Consider the following 13,280-nt stretch of genomic DNA (forward strand, 5'->3'; position numbering starts at 1 on the left):
ATGAATTCTAGTTCCTTTCAGAATCATTTGGATACCAAACTGAATTTGAGTTTTTCTTAGAATAAATAATCATATGACTATTTCATATTCACAGAAAATAGGAAACAGACTTTTTGCTGTGGAAAACTAATCTCAGAGGGCACAAAAAAGAAATTTAGAATTTCAGTCAATGATTCACTTACTATTTGGTTGTCCAGTACAAAAAAAAAAAAAGAGTAGAAGAGAACTCCAAGTATGCAAATCAAAAACAATCTGAGGGCACATGCCTTCAGCACTGAGCACTGGCAGGAGCCAACAGACCTGAACCCGAAGATCACATCTTTGAGAGCAAGCAGGGAAGAAGGGAGAAGAAAACAAAAAAATCTCCAAAAAGAAACAGTACTGTTTCTGTGTTTTCCTTCCCTTCCTCCTCAGTTGTCCAGTCATCAGAGCAGGATCCTTGTTTCAGGGGTGTCATAGGTTTATTCCCCACTTCGAACTTTAGCGTTCACAAGATGGGGACCTGCATGGACTCCTCTAAACTAAAATCCTAGCTTAGATCTGGTTCTCCCTGCCACCAGTCAAGTTTTAAGTGTCTGACACACTCCCTGTTCCCCCAAAAACTTCCCCTGGGGAACACAGATCCAAACACCTTGAATCTCAACACAAAGGGAAACAAACCATTTCCCTCCTCCCCACTCCTAGTGCTTAGGAGAGATACCTGATTCAAACTCCTTGAATCATTCAAAGAGGGATTCACTTTTCCCCCTCCCCTTCCCCTGAAAATCCAAACAAGGGAAGAAATCAATCAAGTTCTAAAAAGAAAAGATTTTATTAAAGAAAGAAAAAAAAGTACACTCTCTCTGTATTACCAGGATGCAAAAATACAGGGTCTAACTTATAAAAACTGGAGAGACTTCCCCTCCCTCCTCCTCAGCATAATCAAAGTAACAGCAAACAGAAATAAAGAATTCCTTCAGCAAACACACAATTGCAAATATAGAAAGCAACTCAAAAGACTAATCCGCCTTTTTAACTAATACTCACTATACTGGATAGTAGGAAATACTCCAGGAGAACTTGGAGACATGTCTGGCCTCTCTTAGATCCAAAGAGAGCACACAACTCAAACAAAGAACACAGACAAAGCTGTCCCTCCACAGGGATTTGAAATTATCCTGTCCCTTGATTGGTCCTCTGGTCAGGTGTTCATCAGGTTACTGAGCTTGTTAACCCTTTACAGGTAAAAGAGACTTTAACCCTTAACTATCTGTTTATGACAAGGGGACTAGACCATTCAAAGGCAGAGCAGAGGAAAATAAAATATCAATCATAACGACGAAAGAAAATCTAGAATGTCTGCTTACTTTTATAGTTGCTAGAGCTTTATTTTGTTAATAGTACTGTTTCACTCCTCAACCTCCTAGAGAATACATTATGAACATAGTAAGGGTCCAGCAACCACAAACGGAAATGGAAATTCTTTGTTTCTTTTCTCAGGTGTGTAAGCATTCTTAACATAGTTCTGTCCATTAAGGTCACTAAAATGTGTTTATAAAATGCTATCTTGCCCCCTGACGTCTGTCATTTTACTCCATGAAAATGAAACTTTGTGGGGGAAAAATACAGCCCGAGTCATGCATACTTCAGTCCACATTAAAACAGGTGATGCACTTGTTCATATGAAACTAAACTTCGGGGCTGTCCCTCAATTTTGAGACCAGTCTGCACAGACATAAAAGACCTAAATTTGCCAAGCTTCACTGAAAAGGGAGCTTCAAACAAAATATAGATACAAAACCTTAAAAAGACCCTAAATTGTGCCTACAATATTATGAAATCCATGACTAAAGAGTTTCCAAAATACTTTATAAGGAAATAAATGAGTTATGGATAAAATAACCAAAATATAAGCAAAACAGTCTTACCACAACCCACAAGAAGAGCCTATGTGTATTACTGCCTTCCTATTACATACTGCTGGCTCTAAGGTGACCAGACAGCAAGTGTGAAACATCGGGACAGGGGGTAGGGGGTAATAGGAGCCTATATAAGAAAAAGCCCTGAATATCGAGACTGTCCCTATAAAATCGGGACATCTGGTTACCCTAGCTGGCTCATAACTGAGAAATGAGACAACTATAAAATTAATTTTTCATTAATGAACGGTCAATAAAGCATCTCTTCCCTCCCCTCCCCTAAATACTGCCATCTGTTTTCCTTTTATTGTGAATCTCACTTAACATACTGTGTATTCCCTAGTTCAGAGGCATAGGTCAACCTACACTGTTCTAAACCATGCTATGTAGAAGAGTCTTATTCATTAGCTCTAGGTATGCCAGGGAAATTAACACCAATGGACACTATCTTTCTGTATCACTTTTAGGAGTACAGAGTCTCAATTAGATATTCCATTGGGACCAAAAAACTCATTAAAGAACTTGCAGCATGAAACTCAATCGTTCACCTTGACAACAGATTTAAGTCATCACTCTTACCAAGTTTATCAAATTCAGAAATAAAACAGATTTGTTTAAAGCATATGAAGCGACATCTGTAACAATTTTGGTGGGAAGGTTTAAACTATTATGCAGTCATCTGCAAGATATATGCTCCAATGTTTGCATAAATATTACTTGATGTAGTAAATTTAGTCTAGGTGCCTAGTTTCAGACACAGAGCAAAGCAGACTTGATCTTGCATTTCACTGTCTGAAGAGAAAATATGCATGAATTTTTATAGGGAATGTCTCTCAGAAAAAGGGATCCAGAGAAAAGCCAGGGGATGGTTCAAGGGATGATTTACAAAGTAAATCCTGGAAGAATACATATGACCAAATAAAAAGTTAGCACTACATTAGGATTTACAGTTGAAAAACGTATGGTGTATCAATTTAATTCTCTCCATTATGAAAAGGTCTTTATGAATTGAAATGGTACATAAAAATGTCCGTTCTTCCTAAACCCAGGATAAGAACAGAACTCCTACAAAGTCCAATACTTGTGAAAGTGAAACTTTTGTGAATTTTATATGGCCATTAGATGTTTCTCCCCTTCTCTCCAGTTATGAAGTTCACATAAATATAGATAAACAGAATTGAAGAAGATGGGAAAGACCTACAAGTCCATCCAGGCCATCTCCCTCTGCCAATGCAGGAGCATTTCTCACCACAGCATTTCTACTGTTTTCCCTCATTTCTCTTGTTAAACTATTGAAAAGTCATACATCAGGAAGTCTGATAATTTGTATAGTTTTTTTCCTATTACTGACCACATGTGTTCCCCCAAATAACTGCTCTCCATCTTTGGCATTTATATCCATCAAACACTTGACAGTCATCACCTTATATATATTTAGCTCTTTTAAAAGTTAAATTAATCTAATCTTCACACATGGACTATATGTAAGAGGAAGACTTAATATGAACTTTTACATTCTACCCTGCCACAGTGACCAAATTATCACACTGGAGATACCTAACTATTTAAGGCTAGGCTAAGAAGACAACTGAACTGACTGAAGTACACAAGATCCTTAATAGCATAGATATCAACCCATGTTACCGGCTGCAAACCAATGCAGAGGCTAAGACAGATTAATAAATTGAGTTAGACAAAATTTGACTTATTAGAAAGTGTTTTGTAGATTAAAAAAAACTGTGTGTCAGATACGTATACTGGGTGCAGGGGAACTTTCATAGGCTGAACTAAAAACTGAAAATATTTGAGAAACAAATGGAGAGCATAACTGAATGAGAACACAAAATATTGACAATCAAGAACCATGTCAGTCTGAATGGCTTTTATTTGTTTGCAGGTAATTCTGATATTCACATATAATTTAGTTAGAAATGTGGCAAAGCTGTTCATAAATAGGTCAAAAACAGCTGACAATAATATCTTTACACTCATTTCTAGTCAAGCTCTCCATCTTTCTACTCCCTGTTTTGGCACAATGCTATTACTATACTTGGTATCTATCTGCACAAAATGAAGACTGAATGCTTTCCTTCTGCACTGATGTTCAGTTAATTGTACATGATATAGACAAGACAACAAGGAAAAATATGCATCAATATTCCCAAACAACCTTAGTTCCTCATGTCTCTTCCACTATTCTAGAAAAACACTTGCAACCAACAAATTAGAGGATTGTTAACGCTCAGCTACAAATGTTTGATATATTTTACTTAAAATCATTATTCAATTTAACTGAGTTTATTTTAACAATTAAAATACAGACTACATCACCTTCTCTAAATCATGTTTTCACTTCTGAATTTAATTGACAAAAGTGACAAAGGTGTATAAAATGCATCCTAACTTTAATCACATCACATTTAGTGACACTGAGCACTGCATAAACACTATAGAGATATACCTATCTCATAGAACTGGAAGGGACCCTGAAAGGTCATTGAGTCCAGCCCCCTGCCTTCACTAGCAGGACCAGGTACTGATTTTTGCCCCTAAGTGGCCCTCTCAAAGATTGAACTCACAACCCTGGGTTTAGCAGACCAATGCTCAAACCACTGAGCTATCCTTGCCCCCTGCTTATTTTTAAAGTTACATAATTTAACCAAGCAAAGCAATTTTCCCATGTTACCCTGGTATTAAAATGTCCACAAGCTGAACTATATTTTAAAAGTACTATTTCTAGACTTAATGAAATATTTTAAAGAAAATAGGATGTGTCTGTTTCATTAAGGTTCTCTGGTTTGCACTGCTTTTATACAAATTTGTGGATTCTTGAGAAAAAATTAATGGACAAAGGGTTTATTGTTTCTTATAGATATTAAAAGCTGTGGCATTCAGAATGAATAAAATTGTCCTCAGTAATTGTAGTGTTGCATCCAGTTCACTTTATGCCACTGTGCAACTGTAGAACTCTATTTCTTGAGAAAAAATGTTCTGTTTTTACATGGCTAATTTACTGCAGATCTTGAATACATTGTTGGATTCAGCCAGAAAGTTAAGATAAAATGAAAGCTATTACTGACTTCATTTTTTCCAACAAGAATTAAGTTTTTTCAAGGTATTTATTTTACATTAGGCTTATTATATGGAAGGATATATAATTTTGAATGTTAAAAAGGCATTCAGGTTGGGAGTATGACAACTCAACAAAAAAAAGAAATTCAGAGTTGAGCCAGACACTTTGCCTTGTTCCTGCTGTGTTTACATACCACAGGGATATCAGACCTCTTTGTGGTGTTTTATCCAAATATATGCTACAAAATGTAAGGGTAACGGGACATGTTATGGCTAGGAGTATCAGATTTAAATGATAGTTGCTTTGCCAGGGAAATGTATGCAGGCTAACACAATGCACCATAACCAAGAACCCAAACACTCTGTGACAAATTAAATCCAATTTTCACTGTAAGGCCCTCTGGGTTTCTGCAGCACTTCTATGAAAAGCAAATAGAAAATTCTGTGGCAGAAACAGGTAAACTCAGTTTGAGTTTACTGAATTAAACATGAACATGAATAATACAAGCAAAGCATTATTTATGTCCTAGTTGATATTAATTTTAATTTACATTTTGTTGTCCTCAAATTTTCAGTGTTTAATGTGGCACAGATGGTTGTGTTGTTGAAACATAACTACACTGTAAGAGATGTTGGGAGAGGATAAAGGTTTTAACTGCTAGTTCAAAGATATTTGGGGCTTTTGGCAGAAGAGAAGACATGGGAAGCAATTTGAGCTTTTAGCACCAATGAGGTATTGGTGGCTTTTGGTAATGGGGAGAGGAAGCAACTCCTCTTTCCTCAATGACAGGCGCGCAAGGCCAGTGGACCTTTTTTGGGGGGAGGAGGGGCAGAGGGGAAGGGAATCCTATCTGTGATGGGGTGCCCCCTGCCTTTGCAGCCCCTGCTGGAGGCCCCGCAGTCATTAGTCAAATTTGCAAAGACAGTGATCGCACTTAGATTGTCCTAATAAGGCTAGGCGAATGGGCAATTTTCAACAGACTTTTGTATTTAGGCATATGGCTTACTGACTTACTTGGAAAGTCCTTTGTATGCAGATTCTTGACAAAACAATATAGAACTATTCCTTCAGTGCTATTATAGCCTATCAAGTTAAAAGGACTTTCCAGATGTCTTAGTTCACAGATAATTGTCACAACAAACTTTTTTTTGATTTGCATAAGAAAGTGTTTTATGACAGTGTTATACATATTATGCAAGATTTTTCACAACAATCTGAGGATACACATTTATACATGTTGGGCCAAAGTGGCTGGAACACCATTTACCACACAGAACTTATGTCCACTTACACCCAGGTTGAATTCAACCTGTTATAACATATTTTAAAAAAATTACATTAAGACTTTACAACAAACTGCAACCACCTCAAATGTGTCAATACAACTGTAACATGTCTGCAATGAAGTACATATATTAAAAAATCCTTATAAACATTTTGTGCAGCAATCCTTTTTGAAACTAACTAACTACCTCTATTTTGGGATTTCAAAATATGCAAAGACTTCAATTTGCAATATTGGGCTAATGTCCAGAGTTGTTAACAATACTCTAATATAAATTACTGGTTATAGACTCTGAAAAGAAATCTGTTGCATAAAATAAAAGCCTGATTACTTCTAGATTAATAGTGAGTGAATAATGTGGATATAGGGGAGGGGGGGCAGAGAGATTTTTCAAATGAAAATTGGGACACTATTCGTCGTATTGTGTACGTGTAGGTTTGCATGTGTACAGGAATGGTTTTGACAAAGGTGTGGGGGGGGGGGAAGCTGTCGTAGGAGCATGGAAGGGTTTTATCAGCCTGGGATGCAGTTGTTGATGTGGAAAGTTTTGTCCTGAGGGGTGTGGGAGAACTTTCACAGCTGGGATATGCTAGGGAGTTGCACTGAGGTGTATGGGTGGGCGAGTGTGGGCACAGGCTTGTTCTGGGGCTTAGAAAGGTTTTGGGAGCTTCACATAGTGGCTGGTGGAGTGGAGAATCCAATTTTGATGTTTCATTAAAGACAGTCAAAAAGTTTTGATGACACTTCAAAATCAACCCAGAATTTTCACCAAACATTTGTTGCCGTTCTGTCTGTTCTCCCACCCTCCACCCCTTTCAAAATGTTGTCAAAACCAATATGTCTTTGCAAAACATTTCAACTAAGGAACAGCATATTTCAGCAATGTTCGAACCAACTAGAAAGCCCCTGTGAAAATCTACCCAAATTTGTTCAAGTTACTATAACACTCAAAAAAAAAAAATCCATTTGCACATGCTCAGAGACTTCACAGATTTTTAGTTGCTAAAACTCATGAAGACTGCACCCTCACTAAGCATACTTCATCTCCTCACATCTGCCGACTGGACTCTGCATGTGCCATGCTACCAATCCACCAAGTATGCTCTCAGCTCCTAGTGCTGACCAGATTGAATGCACCTTCCCCACAGTGCAATTGCCATGCTCCAGCCCAGGGCTGAAGCTGGCCTTTGCCTATAATGGCCTTTCCCTGTAATGGATGTCCTGGGCAGGATGGGCTAGGCCCCAGAACTGAGAATAGAGAGCCTGTGCTCTTAATGACTCATGCTGGCATCCAGGCAGCATGGGAGAAGAAGCTGTTTGATTCAAATGCAGACTGGACAAAGAATAGACCCGGGGGAGGTAATGGAGTTGACTGGAACAATGAATGTAGTGAGGCTGGGACAAAGAGCCAGGAATGATGGAGACTGGGTGGAGCCAAAGAAAGGGTTCGGGGAAGATTGGGTGAGAAACCTGGGCAGGGAAACTAGGCCTGAGAGCCAGTGAGGAGAAGGAAATGGGAGACAGGCAAGCCAGGAAGGGGGAACAGCAACTAGCTGGGCATGAAGACTGGGAATTGGGGTCGGGGGAAGAGGGATTGGGACTCAGACGAAACCCAGAGGGGGAGACTAGGATTGACTGGGCAAAGAGATTGGGACAAGAAACCTATGGATTAGGGGAGGCCAGGAGAATGGGATTGGGACAAAGAGCCAGGAGTGGAAAAGGGACAAGACATGACAGAACGGATTGGAGCAGGACAGAAGGGGCCAGACTTGGTGCAAACAGGCAGAAGAGTCTATGCCAGGGGTCAGCAACCTTTCGGAAGTGGTGTGCCGAGTCTTCATTTATTCACTCTAATTTAAGGTTTGCGTGCCAGTAATACATTTCAACGTTTTTAGAAGGTCGCTTTCTATAAGTCTATAATACGTAATTAAACTATTGTTGTATGTAAAGTAAATAAGGTCACTAAAAAGTTTAAGAAGCTTAATTTAAAATTAAATTAAAATGCAGAACCCCCCCAGACCAGTGGCCAGGACCCAGGCAGTGAGAGTGCCAGTGAAAATCAGCTCACGTGCCGCCTTTAGCACGCATGCCATAGGTTGCCTACCCCTGGTCTATGCCCACTGCACAAATATTTTTCCAGTGTCTGGAAAAGGAAACTAAAATTCCTGAGTCTCTCCATTCCCCTGCTATCAGCAAATATTTATAAACCCCATTGGTGAAGTATTTCATCACCCTCTAATGTTGGTCTATATACAGGATAACAACCTACTTCTGCTATCAGTTATACTATAATCTCAAGGGGTAGAAGTCAGTTTGGTAAATCAAATGTTTCCGTCCCTTCTTATGAACTATGTGGGTGTCAATATGATACCCCATGATGAAATTAGTTAGTTTGCTTTAAAAAAACCACACACCTAGGAAATTATTATACATGAACTAGTTAAAAGAACATTATTAAGATTGCAAAGTAGAACTCTTACTTTAGAAACTGCCAGATTGCCTGCGCAATCTTAATTTGGCCCTCTTGTGTGCATGCATTTTTTTCCACATGACTCCTGCCTCACTCAGATCAAAGGATGAATCTACTCTGGTGATGAATCAGAGCTGTGTAGTAAAGGAGGCTATTTCTATGCAGGACTCCCTTCCTCATTTGTTGCACAAGTTGGAAGGCATGCAGTGAATGAGGTAAGGGATTGCAGGAAGGAAAAAGGGTGGTTTCATGATTAAGACAGTTGTATGCTGTTCAGGAAAACTGGTTTCTATTCATTCCTCTGCCACAGAGTTCCCGTGTGATGCTAGGCAAGTCACTTAAACCAAACTTTCCAGAGGTGGTCACTAATTGTGTGTTCCTCTTTCGGGGTGCCTTGATACCTTAGAGTCTGATTTGCAGAAGTGCTGAGCACTCACAGCTGCCGCTGAGCTCAGTGAGAGCTCTGCCTTGAACATATGCAGTGCTATATAATAAGTACTCTGAAAAACCTGATCTCAAATTGAGCACTCAAAATTAGTGGAAACTTTTGACCTTAATCTCTGGGTCTGAGCTTGCTATCTGTAAAATGATAATACCCCCCCACCTCACAAGGGTGTTGCAAAGATAAATTAATTTAGGTCTGTGAAGTACTCAGATATTGTAGTGATGCGTGCCACAGAAAAACCCATAATGAAATTATTAATTTAGGGCTTGTCTACACAGCCCCACAGTTCAGGCTCAAGGGGTTTTGAATTGTGGCGCATGGTCACATGCTGCACTGAACCCTCCCTCCCCCCCCACAATGTTTACAAAGAGTACTATGTTAATGTGAACTAGCTACCTTTTGTTGGTGCTCACAGTGCCCACATGGGGGAGTTACAGTGCAGCCCACAAGTGCAATTCAGACCCCTGCAGTCTGAAATATGGGGCTATGTAGATATAGCCTCCCTCTCCAGAGATGGTTTGAATACTGTGCTGTACATAAGGCACGGGGCCATGCACTGAACAATGAGAATAAAGGAAATGATGAATGGCTCCTCACTAAGTGAGCTCTGTGCACTGAATGAGGCAGAATTATTGTGGGGAAAATAATATGCAATCATATAATTCAAGAATGTCTCAGAATGCCTATGCACAAGAATGCCAAATTAAGGTTGCATACAGGCAACCTTCATTCTGGATTGCCCAACTTTGAGTGCTTGACTTTTCAGCCTTAATTATTAAGTTGTTTTGACAATTTTGTGTGTGTAATAACTATATATTACAGCCACAAGAATGGCTATATTGGGTCAGACCAATGATCTGTCTAGCCCAGTATCCTGTCCTCTGACAGTGGCTGGTGCCAGATGCTTCAGAGGGAATGAACAGAATTGGGCAATTTATTGAGCAATCCATTGTCTGATATCCAGTCCAAGCTTCTGGAAGTCAGAGGTTTAGGAACACCAGAGCATTGAGTTGTTCCATGACCATCGTGGCTAATAGCCATTGATAGACCTATCCTCCATTAAGTAGTCAGCCATGAAGGGTTTTTCAGAACATGCACCAAAGCAAACAGACAGATCCTCAAATCCATAAAGAACTTTATAGGGTTTTTTCCTAGTATTGAAAGAATTATCAAAACAGATGTTCGCAGCATCTATTCAGAGTTTTATAGATTAATAGTATGAAAGGTATCATGTTAGCTATTAAAATAAGCATGTGGGTTTTTAATAAAATTACAAGTTAATATTAACAAAGATAAGTTATTGGTACAAAACAAAAGCCACCATAGCCTTTTAGGATTTTATTCCTTTTTATATCATTTTAATTATTTTACTTGTTTATATAGCGTAACTAATACTACTTTAAAAGTTGTAAAAGTTATACTCTGTCAAACAAATTGATCTGCAAACAACTTAAGTTTATATATAAAATATACACAACAAATGTAAAAGAAGAAACTCATTGAGACTAATAAAAACAAGGAAAGAAAAAGCACAGCAGGAACATACATAAACAAAGAACATACAAACTGAAATAATCAAAACGAACAACAAGGAGAAGAAATGGTGATCAAAGCCTCACACCGTCTGCCAGAAATGACACCTACAGTAGAAATTCTATACTAGCAAATGCTTTACTACAAAGGAAATAACTATCAAAGAAGCCCATCGGGAACCAATCCCCTCTGTATTGCCAAAGACTGAAAGCTGTGTAAAAGGTTAATATGCTCAGATATGTCATGCAATTAGAATGCTGGGGTGGGCGGTGCAGATCAGCTTTCAAATTTGATAAATAGATACAAACAAACCTCTCTATACAGATAGGCAACTAAAAAAAAAAATCAATCATGCATAGGAGGGTCAAACTGGAGGCAAGTGATCAACATGTATTTTGGAATTGTCCCAAACTACAAAAATATTCAGTTCTGATAAAAAATTCTACAAAATTATTACATCAAAGTCAAACTTCCTTATGCTTTGTATCTTGTTTGTTACATATAAATGACAATGCCATATTTCAGATACCAAAAGCTCTTTCATAAATTGCTTCAATTGCTTAGACCAAAAACACTAAGCTACAAATAACTGGAGGAGGAATACGCAATGTCTTCAAAATAGAATTCACACCTTAAAAGATATTCTGCCATTGGGGAGGGGGAAAAAGCCTTATACAAATCGAGAAATCCAACAGAAGACTCTGATCTTATACGATTCCTTTGAAAGGATTTTCTCAAGAAGATGATCCTAAATATCTGGTTTCAATAAAGTGACCAAGAACAATGAAACCCCATATAAAACCTTTTTGATGCATAACTCCATGAATTCAAGAACTACACATTCCTGCTATTTATATTTATATATACACATGCATTTCAGTGATACTTTAGCTTCAATCCCGAGGAACGACTTATTTTTCTTTGCTAGGGGACTATGTGCATAGTAGTTCTAGGCTAGTAGTTCTCAATAAAACAGGGTTCCCTCCATGTGCATTTAGTCATTCACTAAATCAGGGATCATGCTCTCCAGCTCATCCCATAAACCTGCTCATTCATTCGCTTCCTGGAAAACCCAACTTCCTCAACCAAATTCCAGGAGGTAATATATGAAAAAAGCAAGTTGTTCATGCACACATACGTAAGCTATTATCAGAAGTACATAATTCATCCTCCCACTTTTAGGGGAAGTCTTGATATAATAATTATCATTGAGTTGTCTAATATTTAGCACTTATACAGCTCTCCATCAATAGAGCTCAAAGTGCTTTATGAAGACGGGTAAATCTTACCCCAGATGTACAAAGTTGAGGTGCAGGGAAATTAAGTGTCTTGACAAAAAATAACAGAATGAGTCAATGGCAGTGCCAAGAATAGAACCTAGATTTCCAAGCTGGAAATCTATCCACTGGATAATGCTACTTCCTACTCCATCAATTGTGTATGACTTATCTCACTTTAACAAACAAACAGGAAAAGAGAGGAAAATGATGTGGTTAGTGCTGATCTCTTCTCCCATTTATTACAATTGGAGAAATGTTAGGCTAAGTTGGTAAATCATGTGTGTAAACATGCATGTTTTGCTCATTTATGGATTCATAGATTCCAAGGCCAGAGCTGATGATCTAGTCTGACCTCCTGTGTAGCACACGCCATAGAAATCCCCAAAATAATTCCTAGAGCAGATATTTTTTAAAAACAGCCAACCTTGATTGACAATTTTTAAATGATAGAGAATCTGCTACGGTCTTGGTGAGTTGCTCCAATGGGTAATTGCTCTCATTGAAAATTTACACCTTATTTCCAGTCTGAATTTGTCTAGATTCAATTTCTAGCCATTAGATCATGTTATAACTTTCTCTGCTAGATTGAAGAGCCCATTATTAAATATTTGTTCCCCATGCAGATACTTACAGACTGTAACCATGTCACCCTTTAACCTTCTTTGTTAAGATAAATAGATTGAGCTCCCTGACTCCATCACTACAAGGCATGATTTCAAATCCTTTAATCATTCTCGTGGTTCTTCTCTGAACCCTCTCCAATTTATCAACATCCTTCTTGAACTGTGAACACTAGAATACCAGAACTGGACACAGTATTCCAAAAGCAGTCACACCAGTGTCACAGAGGTAAAATATCCTCTATACTCCTATACTCCTACTCGAGATCCCCCTGGGAGCGCATCTCATTATCCACCAAAATATTTTTGAGTCACTACTTCCCAGGATACAGTCTCCCCCCCCCTTTATGTAGGCCTACATTCTTTGTTCTTAAATGTATACATTTAGCTGTATTAAAACACATTTTTAGTTGGCCCAGCTTACCAAGATAGCCCTGTGTCAGTGACCTATCCTCTTCATTATTTACCAAGTCCCCCAATTTTTGTGTAACCTGCAAACTTTCAGTGATTATTTTGTTTTCTTCCAGGTCATTAACAACAATATTAAACAGTCTAGGGCCAAGAACCACCGCAGGAACCCAAGGATAAAACACACATGCTCTGACGATTCCCTGTTTACAACTACATTTTAAGATCTAACAGTTAACCAACTTTTAATTCATTTAATGTCTTTCCA

At 38.4% G+C, this 13,280-nt stretch overlaps 1 protein-coding gene across 15 annotated transcripts in view; it reads right to left on the minus strand.

Moving 5' to 3' along the window:
• The window catches only part of PTPRM (protein tyrosine phosphatase receptor type M), a 717,223-nt gene that overhangs the window by 535,658 nt on the left and 168,285 nt on the right, over nt 1-13,280 (minus strand). Inside the window, exon 1 of one of the 15 annotated variants that reach the window (XM_039523694.1) lies at nt 1,027-1,075. The exons of the other annotated variants lie outside the window; for them this stretch is intronic. Within the exon in view, the coding sequence (XP_039379628.1) occupies nt 1,027-1,069 (43 nt within the window). The 5' untranslated portion in view covers nt 1,070-1,075. Of the gene's footprint in view, nt 1-1,026; nt 1,076-13,280 lie in introns of those variants that run through there. 15 annotated transcript variants of the gene reach the window in all.

Source organism: Mauremys reevesii, linkage group 2 (assembly GCF_016161935.1).
Source record: "Mauremys reevesii isolate NIE-2019 linkage group 2, ASM1616193v1, whole genome shotgun sequence".
Classification (NCBI taxonomy): Eukaryota; Metazoa; Chordata; order Testudines; family Geoemydidae; genus Mauremys; species Mauremys reevesii.